Below are 11664 nucleotides of genomic sequence, written 5' to 3'. Positions count from 1 at the left end.
CTGTGGTGGGGTCCCCAGTGCAGAAGATGGGGAAACTGAGTCTCCTTGGGACTCAGAAGTAGGTGAAGCAGGCAGAGGGGAAACTGAGGCCCAGCAGGTCACACCCCCAACTGCAGTCCTACAGGCTCTCCAAGCTCCTCCTCATCCTCCCATCTGGCTGCAGACACCACAGGCCCAGTCCTGGGTCCCCTCCTCACCCACCTGGGGCAGTGCCTGGATGCAGCCTGGTCAGCTCTCCACACCTGCCACCCGCTGCCGCTCGGGCATCTTCCCTCGGCGGTGACGTCACACAGCAGGCCCATGAGCCCTCTCCCCCTCCCCAGGCCAGCTCTGCTTCCACGCGCACCTGGATCTGCCACTCCTCACCCACCGGGTCCAGCCCAGTGCCCTCCACCTGATCCCTGGTTCCCACCCTCAACCCCACCCTGTCTCCCCACAGCCACCAGGGGGCGCTGAGAGCACCGAGTCAGGTCCTCCCCCTCTCCCCTCAGCCCTCCATGGCTCCCACCTCCCTGGGCCAAGGCCCAAGTCCCCCCTGCAGCCCACAGGGCCCTGCAAGACCTGTCCATCCTGTCCCCTCCCCCACCTCCCTGCCTCCCTCTCTGCCCCTGGCTCCCTCTGCTCCTTGCACCTTGCTGGGTTCTGTGCTGCCTCAGGGCCTTTGCCCAACTCCTCCCTTACCCCTTCCTGGTCTCCCCATTAGAACTGCAGGGGCAGCCCCAATGGCACCTGTTCTGCCGCCAGTCTTTCCACTTCCTCAGCTCCAGCTCTGCTTCTGGGTACCTGGGTCCCAGCTTCACTCCAGGGCTCAGAACCCAAACCAGAAACAGACATGGTAGGGGGAGGGGCGGGCAGGGAACAGCTGGGCCAGGACAAGCGCAGGGTCCGGCCCAGGGGCCTCAGGAAGCAGGCTGTGGGGAGGCCCCAGGAGCACGCTTTCTGAACCCCTGCAGCCCTGCCCTCCAGGGAGCCAACCTCGGTCCCCTCCTGGGCCTGATGTCCCCCCATGCCCTGCGGAAATGAAGACACTTCCAACAACTCCAGCAGAAGGTCGACGTGGCTCACGAGCCTTTAATTTATCATGGACCTTGAAACAGAAAAGTTAGGCAAAAATACAGCACATCCATCTATCCAGCTGTCACCTCAGGCGGGGACAGAGACCACCCTGTTTGCACCGTCAGGACACGGCTGGATCTCTTGGGGAAGGGGCACTGCCCACCTGCTGCCCGCCCTGGCCTGCCTGGGCACCTGCCCACCTCATCCTTCTCCTTACAATATAAATAGCATCTCCAGACCACACACGGTACAGTGACGACACATGCAGGCGGGACCTGGGCTGCCCAGCACCCACTGCACCCTGGTCCCCGACCCCCCACAGCTCCAAGGGGTGCCTGGCCTGCTCCTCCTGGTGGCTGCCGCACACACGGTGAGCACTCCGGTCTTCAGGGCCCTGGGAGAAGGCCGCGCAGAGGGGCGTGGGTGGCCAGGGCCGAGGGCACTGTTCCCCAGGGGAGGCCTCAGCCTGGCTGCTCAGGGCTCTCTGCGTCGTCAGCTGGGCCAGAGACTCCACAGCAGCCAACCCTTCAGGACCAAGGCAGGGGCCCCTTCTTTCCGATACTCACAGACCCCAGTCACAATGACGGCACACGGTGGCAGGGCGGGAGGGTGTCCCCGGACACCAGCCTTGTGTGTATGGCACAGGCAGACCTGGGCCACCTCCAGGGCCTGGCCTACCCACGTCCCATCTTCTTAGGCTCCTTGCTCCCGGGATCCAGGTGCCACCACATACGATGGGGCAGAGGGCCCCGGCTACACACACCCACCCACCCCACCCCCCCCACACACGGACACACACACACACACACACACACAGACACACACACACTCACACACACACACACACACACCTGCCCCCGGGGAATGACTCAGCATGAACAGAAATCCAGGGGTGACTGTTTATTTGCAAAGATCTGAGCAGGCCAGAGGCAGCTCTGGGACCCTGGGGGCAGCCGCCACGGAGGGTGGGCAGTGGAGGGCTCCAGGACAGCCAGGCGGGCGGGACTGGGTGATGGCCAGACGGGCGCCCGCCACTCTGGCCCCTCCAGGCTCCCCACCCGGGTCACTAAGACACGGGGGCCAAGCCTCCCCTCGGCCTGCTCGGCAGATGGTGGGATTTTAAACAAACATGAACAGTGTCGTGGGGACCTCATCCCTGGCGCCTCGGCGCTGTGGAAAAGAATGCATTGGTTTTAAAGCCACAAATCTAGAAAAAACAACTGTGGGGGCTTCTGCCTGTTGTTTCCCGTTTTTCTTAATTTTTAAACAATACTTCTATAGAAAGAGCCTCACAAAGGCGGTGTGCACAGTCCCGTCTGCAGGCTGCTCGGTGGGGCGGGGCGGTAGCACCTTTAGGAGGAGAACAGGGCCGAGGGCCTGAATCTGAGGGGCGTGGGCGGCGGGCCTGGGGCCCTGCTCCCTGAGTCCGGGCCGCACCGTCCCTTGCTCCTGCCCTCAGGCAGGGGGCGCCCGCGGTACGGAGGTGGCCTCGCCCCAGGAGACCCTGGGGGCACCTGCCCTGTGGGGCTGAGGGTGGCCGGCAGCCACATCCTAGAAGGGGACCCCGGGCCGGGCCTGGGCCTGCCCCTGCAGGAGGCTCTCCCCGAAGGCCAGGTAGTCCGGGCCGCGCCCTGAGTCCTCGGCGGCAGGGGAGGTGGTAGGGAGCGGGGCGCCCACTCGCGGGCGCTTGGCAGCCTTTACCTCCTCACCCTCGAAGCTGGCTTCCTGCGGCGCCCCTGTGCTCAGTGACTGCAGAGACCGAGGGGCAGGCGGTCAGCGCAGGCTCGGCCCCTCGAGAGCAACCCAACCCCACTCTGCCCGCCAAGAGGCCACGCTCAGCCCTCAGGCAGCAGCCTGGCAGGCGCGACTACAGTCTGCCTGTGGGCTGCTGCTGCCGGGCCGCGGTGGCCACTGGGGGACCCTTGTCCCACCCCAGCGTCCCACGCTGCTGTCCGGCACACACGAGCCGGGAGGGAGGGAGCGGACAGGCCTCCCAGCTGGACGGCTGACCAGGAGGGGATGGTGACACCGCCTGAGGATCCCATTCCCACCAGGAAGGGGGCACTCACCAGCCGGGACCGCACCCTCTTGGGCAGCTCCTCCTCCAGGGTGAAGATGTCCCCACGCTTCACAGTGAGCTGGGACCCGTCCTCAAACTCCACCTGCCGGGACACAGTTCTCAGGCCCTCTGCCCGGGCCCCACAGTGCAGGCAGTGACGACGCCGGCCACCTGGAGGCAGCCAGCCGCGGGCAGGGGCAGTCCAGCTCCGGGGAAGGACCCAGAGACAGGCACCAGGCTGTGTGCCCGAGGCCCAGCCGGAGAGCGGCAGGCGCGTGTCAGACCTCCGTCCGCACCCATCTCTGAGGCCTCTTTAGGCAGCGGTTTCGTAGCCTTCTGAGCCAGCCAAGGGCTCCCTCATCACTGCAGGAAGTCACAGGACTGTGGAGCTGGACCTGGGCTGCCGCAGTGCTACATGCGTGGAGCTCTCAGGAGGCACCTGGGGTCCCGCGTGGAGAGCTGTGCTCAGTGTCCCGGGGTCCCGAAGGCCTGGCGTGTGAGTGTCACGTGCACCTGCTCCCTGTCTGGCTCCCATGGATACCAGCGGACCTGCCATCCCGGCCTTGCCAGTGCCCACACAGCTCCGGCTCTGTCAGGCTGCCATGCCGAGGGGTCCACTGGGCCATGCCGTCTGCCACACCTCCCTACATGCTCATCACAGCCGTCTCCCCACACCACCCTGCCCGCCTCACAGCCTCCGTGGGACAGGGTCGTCCCCACCACGTTCCCAGCACTGGCACCAGACTGCCTCTCAGGTCGCATGACAACTGCCTCTGGTAGCTCTGGGTCCTCATCTGTCGCTGGCCTGGTGGTGACAGCTGACCCCAGAGCTTCAGGGCTCCTTGGCTCCTTTGGGGACGTGCTGCCGGGCGCCACCTTGGGTTTCCTTTCAAGTGTGCTGGCCCTGAGCCCTCCTGGATCCCCCAGTTCTGCCTCTGCTCCCTGAAATCCGGACAGCAACTACCACTTATGTCTTTATTTATGTACTGTGGGTGGGTGACGAGCTGCTGTATGGAGAGGGGTCCCTGACACTGTCCTGCCTCACGCAGTGGGACGCAGGTGTGCCATCTGCTGTCAGAGGCTCCTGACAGGAAGCGGGGCCAGATGCACAGGGCCAGGCCCTTGCAGCCCTGTTATTCAGGGCGTACTCAGAGGGTAATGTCACACCTATGATCAGGAGCCCTGAGGGGCCTCTGGGTAGCAGTGGGCCTGGGGACACAGGGCACCCCTGCACCTCATGAGTCTGATGGCAGAGCACTGCACAGGGTCCCCTGAGACCCCTCCCTTGGCGGCTGCCAAGGCTCACGGACCCCTGCTGGGCCGGGCCACTCCGAGATGAGACCACAGGTCCCGGTGCCATTGGCGCACAGGGCAGGGGCACATGAGGCAGAGTACTGACTCAGAGCCCTCTGGTGGCCTTGCGCTCTCCGGCCACCCCACACACGAGGCTGCCCTGAACTCTGCGCTGTCGGAAGAGCCACCATGACAGCTGAGTCCGGAGAGCTCCCTGAGGCGCCTGCTTCCGGTCCCTCCTCCCTGGCAGGCCCTGGCCTGGCTCTGGATGCAAACTGGCTTCTCCCTTGGTCTCAGCCCCATGTAGCATGGACGACCCTCCTGGGACTGCACACAGGCGGCTCCACACAGAAGCGAGGCCATCGGAGGTGGGTGATGCTGGGGGTCTGTGGTGGGACTTCTGGTGGGGCCCCTACTGCTTGGCACAGCTGGGCATGGGCCAGTTGGTCCTGAGAGCCTGAAGCCCCTCATGTAGGGTTTGGGGTGTAGCCACATTCCCAGCGACAGTTACCAGAAAACCCAGCCACACTGAATGCAGCACCCTCTGCCTGCCCTGAACAGAGAGGGGGCTGGGGCCGGCCAGAGCAGGGAGGGCCACACAGGGCCACGTGGGATGGTGGCTCTGTCGGGGTGCAGTGCTTCCTCCCAGCAGCAGCCTTGGGACCCTCTGTAAGGGCCACTCACTGCCTCCCCCTCCTCCTGCTGGGTGGGACACGTGGGGTGGCTGATGTCACTTGTTCCCACCCAGCAAGCCAGGGCCGGGACAAGAAGAGGGTGACACAGGGACAGTGATGTCACCCTTGGGGACGCTCTGTGAACAGGGACCACAGGGCACGTGTGATATCCGAGGGTCAGCAACAAGTGTCTCATTGCTAAACTGTGAGGGACTTTGCTCTAAAAGTACACTTTCAAGTCAGAAGCTGGGGCACAGAGTGCTTTACAAAGGCTAAGGGGGCTGGGGCCAGTTCGCTGCACAGCACATGCTCAGCGTGCACGAGGTCCCAGGCTCCATGCTGCCCAGAGCAAGGCTTCCCCACAGGGATGTCAACGATGGCCACGTCAGGCCAGGACCCCACCACCGCGTCCAAGCCAGTGCAGCCTGTGCTCCTCCAGCCGGCCCGGTCTCCCAGACACGCTGGGCCCACAGGACGGCCAAGGCCCCTACCTGATAGATGTGACTCGTCACTGAGGAGATGAACTTGGCCTTATAGATGTTGCCGTCTGTCCACCGGAGCTCCACGAGCTCGCCCTCAGGTGGGGGCCCCAGCTGCACGCAGTCTCTACTCTGCAGACAGAAGGCGGGGACATGAGCAGGCCACACTGGGGCACCGGGCAGCGCCAGCCGCGCTGCCCGGCTGTGTGTCCGGGTGCCCATGAGGGATGCCAGGCCTGGAAGACATCGGTGAACTCTGCACCAGCACCAGCCTGCAGGCCTGGGTGAGGCGCTGGTCACAGGGGACGGGGAACCAGAGGAGCAGGGCTGTGCCCCAGCTGTCTATACAGGATGCTGGCCATAGAGGCTGGCCCTGCAGGAGCCGCCCCGGGCCCCAGCGCAGACCCCACCCATGGGCCACGGCCTTCCCACGACGGAGGGCTCCACACTCACCGTGATGCTCTCAGGGTACAGGTTGTCGCTGTAGGAACCGTCGTCGAAGTTCACCTCATAGAAGATCTGCGTGGTGGTGCCGATGACGCGGCAGCGGTAGTAGAGCCCGTTGCGGTTCTTGGTGATGACGACCTGGCCTAGGGACACGGCCCTGAGGGCCTGGGCCTGGGGGGGAGGGCGCTGGTCAGCGGGGGAGGGGGCGGGGGCAGCCAGGGCGGGAAGGATGGGGCATGGGGACACTCACGGCATGGCCACCCGCCCTGTGCTTGAGGCAGGTGATGGACACGGCATAGGGCCAGTCGTCGGGCTCCAGCAGCGCCCCCGCAGCCCGCGCACACGTCACATGGAAGGAGGTGGAGCAGCGCTCGAAGGAGCACTGGATGCAGGCGCCTGACACCCTCTTCATCCGCTTGCGGCAGTACACACACTTCTGTGGGGGCACAGGGCTCACTGTACCCCAGGACCGATGGCCAACTGCCCCCGTCAAGCCCCCAGCCGACCTGGGGAGGGTCTCACCAGCACCGCTACATCTGCCTGCCCCATGAGTAGGCTGGGAAATGGGGCCCCAGGAGCACCCCAGAATAAGGGAGGCAAACACGTGAGGCACTCCAAAGGCAAAAGGCGAAAGCAGCAGTGTCCATCGAGGGCTGGACAGGGGCACACAGGGTCAGCCACATGACACCACTTGGCCAGGACAGGAGCAAGGCTGTGACACTTGCCAAGGCATGGAGGGACCCTGAGCAAGCTGTACTCAGTGAGAGACACCAGACACGGGACAGCATGGGCCCCATGGACAGGAAACACCCAGGACAGCCAACTCCAGAGACAGGAAGTGGACTTGGGGATGGGAAGGGACGGGGGACTGCTCATGGGGACAGATGGGGCTTCCTTTGGGGTGAGGGAATGTTCTGAATTGAGTCGTGAAGGTTGCAGCTGTAAATACACTAAACACCTGCATTTTAGGTGGGCGGACTGGGCCGGGATGCCCCTCAGCAGCACGAGGCCTGGGACCATCTCAGCACCGGGAGAGGAGTCAGAACCAGGGCCTGCAGCTCAGCTGTAGCCAAGGCAGCGGGGCAGCCTCCGTGGTAATGGGGCAGTGTTGGAGTAGAGCCACACGGCCTTTCTGTGCCCCGGAGGCCCTGGAGCCACAGCCTAGGCGGCTGCCTCACAGAGGTGAGCTCGTTTACTAAGCAGCCCTTATCACTGTTCAAACCATGTTCAAAGGCCAGATAAGCACCAGCCTCGGGCCGGGCCGGGCCGGGCCGCAGCAGCTCAGCAGCTCCGAAGCACTCGAGGATCAGATCGATGGCAATGAGATCTCATTATTAAACTGTCAATACCCAGCTCTCAGGCTCAGGGCCTGGTGCTGATGTGTGGCGGGCCTGGCAGCCTCCGCCTCGAGGCTGGGTCCCTGCTCCACGCTGGTGCACAGATGGCACCCTAGACCAGCCCCAGCCGGCCCAGACACAGCCCAGGAGAAGCCCGGGGCTACCGTGCCTGGGCACCACAGGAGTCCCTCCCAGGCCTGGGGGCAGCTCTTTAGGCTGGGTCTGTGCGTCAGGAGGAACATATGCCCGTGTGCGCATGCCCCGGAGTGGAGAGCCCTTTCCTACCTCAGAGGCTGACCCCGCCCCGCACTGGAGCAGGCTGTGCAGAGTGGGTACGGCTGGCTCCCTGCACCTGGCCCCCAGGGCCCAGCCAGGCCTGCACTTCCTGTTTCTTGGGGGCGTGGTGCTGGTGGCCAGGACCCCCCCCGCCAGTCACCACACACCTGGCCAGGCCATGGTCCCCGGAGGCCTTGGAGGGAGCCAGGAGATGGGGACAAGCAGGCCGGGTGTGCAGGAGTTAAGTGCGCTGCCTACACGGTACACGGCCCCATTAGGCAGGACACGCGGGCCCGTGTAAAAGGATTTTTAATTCATCGTTACAAGTGCTCGCGATGAAGAGGCTGCTTGCTGGAAATGTCAGAAGATCCATAAAGCGTCTGGAGGGAGGATTTATCACTGGCGCCCGCGCTGCTCCATCACTCCTCCTGAATAAGAGGCCTTCCTGCCTGCATTTGTGGACTGAGTCACTGCCACCGCGGAGGTGCCACCTGCTGCTGCCGCCCCGAGCTGCCCCGCCGTGCCATCCAGGCTGGCAGCCACACACTTGCAAATGGGCCCCGTGGCCACAGGCTCAGCCCACCCAGGTGGTCCCCACTCCAGGGCCTCCCATGTCAGCTGGTGTGGCTGGAAAGCAGGGACAGACAGGCGTGGCGTCCCGGGGAGGGGCCGTGGCAGGCAGGTGCCCAGGCAGCCGCAGCCACTGCTCTCTGTGAGATGAGGCACAGAGAGGCTAGGAAGCTAGCCCGAGCCGCACAGCCAGACACCAGCCAAACTCAGACCTGCTCCTGGGCCTCCTCCAGGGCGACCTCAGAGAGACAGGAGAGGGAGCCTGCCAGGGATGGACTGGGCTCCTAAGGGGGAGCCTCAGTGCACCCCTAAGGGGCCAGGGACACAATGCCTTCAGCTTAGCAGCACAAAGCCCAGGAAGCCGACGAAAAGCGAGCAGAGACCTGACAGACATTTCTGCAAAGAGAGGCATGGACAGGCGGCAGGCAGAAAGGTGGGAAGGCTTGGCGCCTCTCACCACCAGGGAAGGGCAGATCAAAGCCACAAAGAGACGGTGTGGCACCCCTGCTAGGCCGGAACAAGAGCCACGCAGCCGTCACAGAAAGGCCCTGGTGCTGTCTCAGAAAACCAAACCAAAGCTCAAATGTGCGTGGCGGTGACTCCTCTGCTAGGAGTTCACAGTCCATAGAGCCATGCACACCACGCCGCACTCTGCGGTGCTGTTCACGAACCTCCCCAAGTGCCCATCAACAGAGGAATGGATAAAGAAGACAGGGTCCCTTCACAGGGCAGAATATTAGCCCTCAGAAGAAAGAAAACGTTAGCTGGCGCCGTGACACATGCCTGCCACTCCAGCTACTCACAAGGCCGAGACAGGAGGATCCTGAGTTGTAGCCCAGACGGGCAACTTGGCAACTGTCTCAAAATAATACAAGGGCCGGGTGCACTCAGTGGTGAGTGCTTGCCTACCATGCAGGAGGCCCTGGGCTCCATCCCCAGGACCCAAACAAAGGCCAAACCCTGCCTGGTCTTTTGCCAGGGGTATAAACAGGAACAGGGGCTGCAAAGAAGGCAGGGAGGGGCAGGCGTCATGCCATGCACCAGCCGGTGTGAAGCGAGCTGCTGCCCGTGGAACCAAGTGAGGAGCCGTGCGTGCTCGCCCGGGTCGCACAGAGCACCTCTGAGCAGGGACGCGCTGGTGACCGCACCCTGTGTGTCCGTGACGCCTGTACCTGGCGCCTGAGGAGAGGGCCCCAAACCTACAGTGCCAACACCACAGGCCCCACGCCTGCTCCCCGCGGCCGCAGCACGCCTGACAAGTGCCCCGCGCGCTGAGGGGTCGCAGCATGGGCCCGGGCCTCTGACCTACCAGTTTCCACCGCTGCTCGGGGATGCCACTGATGTCCACGGGGTGGCGCTCAATCACGTTCAGGAACCGCACCTCGGGGACGGCGATGGCGCAGATAACGTGGATCCACCTGCGGGCAAGGTGGACGGGGCTCTAGGAGACGCCTCTCCCTCAGCACCCACCCAGGGGGGCAGCGCCGCACCCACCTCCGGTCGGTGGTCGTCTGCAGGGCGCCGCCCCGGAGGTTGCACAGGCAGCACTCCTGTGGGGAGAGGCGGGTGAGGCCGCGCCGACCGACCGCGCGTCCTGGTCCTGGGTGCACGGGCAGGGAGACCGAGGCCGGGCCCACCCCGTCCCCGCGCGGAGGGCCAGTTACCGCTGTCCAGGCGTGGGCCGTGCACCGGGAACACGTCCAGCCGTCTTTGACCAGCTCGGGGCGCACGCCGTAGCAGCCTGCGAGAGGGAGACGGGGACACTGGGACCCACAGGGCGGCATTTAAGGCGACGTCTCCACACCCACCATGGCGCAGGAGAGCGCCGGGGGCAGGCGTGGGCCGCACAGGAAGAGCGCGGGGCGAACCTACACAGAGGCCGCCGCATCTTGCTCTGCCGAGGGACAGACACCAGACTGCCCCTCCCCGCCTCGCGGCCGGCACTCACTGGCATGGACCTGCAGGCAGCACTTGGCGCAGGCGATCAGCGGGCTGGTGCCATCGTCACCCACGCAGGAGTTGGCAGGCAGTGGCTCGGTGTTCTCCCCGCTGGAGGTGAAGCACATCTCGGGGATGAGGGGCCGCGTCTTCAGGCCGCACCTGGAAGGCGGCGGGGCTGGCGGGCCCTCAGTGACAGAGGCCAGGGGCGCCTCTTTCTCTGTCTGCAGGGACTGCGGGGGAGGGGACCTTCGGTGAGGGCAGAGGCCCTGCGCCCTCCAGGGCCTCACCGGAGACCCGGTCCCCAAGCAGCAGCAGCAGCAGCACCTGGGCCTGGACCCCACCCAAGGCAGCCACCACGCTCCCCACCGGCTGTGGCGGGGCTCCCAGCAGCGCCAAGGGTTGCGAGCGTGCTGAGAGAGCGGGTCTGGAAATCACACTGGTTTGTCTCCAGAGGGCCGGGGCCTGGGGACAGCCACAAGGCACACATCCCTGCACACTGCCTCCCAGGGCTCAGAGCTGGGCACAAGCATGACACATGGTTCTGCCCCTGGGGCACAAAGACTCGGGGAGGATGCAAAGGATTAAGAGGCAAAGCAGCCAAACCACACACAGTGGCTCACACCTGTCACCCCAGGTATCTGGGAGGCTGAGGCAGGAGGATGGAAAGCTTGAGCCCAGCCTGGGCAACCTAGTGAGATCATTCTCCAAAAGTTTTTCTGGGGGTACCAGAGATCAAACTCGGGCCCTTGAAGTTGCAAGGCAGGCGGAGGCACCACGTAGCTAAATCCCTGGCCTAGCGCAGTGGTTCCGCCACCTGCCTGGCAACCGCAAGGTCCCCGAGTTCGATCCCCGGTACCCATCCCCCAAAAAGGAAGAGCGGGCAGAACCTGGCAGCCGATAGCAGAGGGCAGATGGGAGCAGAGCCCAAACTCTCAGCCCAGGTAACAGGACAGAGGGAGCCAGTCTGGGAAGCACAAGGCCCAGGACATGGCTCCGGGCTCCCCCCCCGTCACAGGCCCCAGCCCCTCTCGGCCCACCCCCACCCCACCTCCACAGAGAGGCCAGCGCCCGTGCCCACCTGGCTGTAGGGGCAGAAGAGGCTGCAGATGGCGCAGTAGGGCTCAGTGAGCGCGGCTGCTGAGTTGGCCCTCCGCTCGGCCTGGAAGCCGGCTGCCTTGTTCTTCCACTGCAGAGACAGCAGCGGCCGCAGGGCCTCGGGGTCACCCACGTCCTCCTCTCCACTGGGGAAGGGCAGGGCTTCTGAAAGGGCGGGCAGGCAGGCAAGTGAAACCCTGCCGGAGGTGGGCCCACTGCTCACGGGCTCCTCGTGGTGCCCTGGGTCCTGTCTCAGGACCTGCTTCCCTCAGGAGGCTGGGTGTGCCAATATGGGCCAAGCCCCTCGCCCTCCAGGCCTCCCTGGACGAGTGGCTGGGGCCCTGCAGGCCAAGGACCCAGGACCCTCCACAGCCAGGAATCTACCTGCATCCAGGCCAGGGTCTGGCGGGCAACTCAGAGACATGGGGACCTTCTGT

At 64.8% G+C, this 11664-nt stretch overlaps 1 protein-coding gene across 2 annotated transcripts in view; it reads right to left on the bottom strand.

The window, feature by feature from the left end:
- Positions 1 to 1941: 1941 nt before the first annotated feature.
- Kdm4b (lysine demethylase 4B) overlaps positions 1942 to 11664 on the bottom strand; it is a 96738-nt gene continuing 87015 nt past the window's right edge. For both annotated transcript variants that reach the window (XM_004865707.3, XM_004865709.3), the window contains 10 exons: positions 11211 to 11392; positions 10140 to 10362; positions 9856 to 9932; positions 9686 to 9741; positions 9501 to 9609; positions 6259 to 6444; positions 6015 to 6179; positions 5574 to 5693; positions 3126 to 3218; positions 1942 to 2805 (listed from right to left, as the gene is read on the bottom strand). In XM_004865707.3, coding sequence (XP_004865764.1) covers positions 2608 to 2805; positions 3126 to 3218; positions 5574 to 5693; positions 6015 to 6179; positions 6259 to 6444; positions 9501 to 9609; positions 9686 to 9741; positions 9856 to 9932; positions 10140 to 10362; positions 11211 to 11392 — 1409 coding nt within the window. In that variant the 3' untranslated portion in view covers positions 1942 to 2607. The remainder of the gene's footprint in view (positions 2806 to 3125; positions 3219 to 5573; positions 5694 to 6014; positions 6180 to 6258; positions 6445 to 9500; positions 9610 to 9685; positions 9742 to 9855; positions 9933 to 10139; positions 10363 to 11210; positions 11393 to 11664) is intronic.

Source organism: Heterocephalus glaber, unplaced genomic scaffold, assembly GCF_053883595.1.
Source record: "Heterocephalus glaber isolate CG9 unplaced genomic scaffold, H.glaber_assembly_v1.0 deba00001760, whole genome shotgun sequence".
Classification (NCBI taxonomy): Eukaryota; Metazoa; Chordata; class Mammalia; order Rodentia; family Bathyergidae; genus Heterocephalus; species Heterocephalus glaber.
The sequence above is the reverse complement of the archived record's forward strand: the minus strand, read 5'-3'. Positions and strand labels throughout refer to the sequence as shown.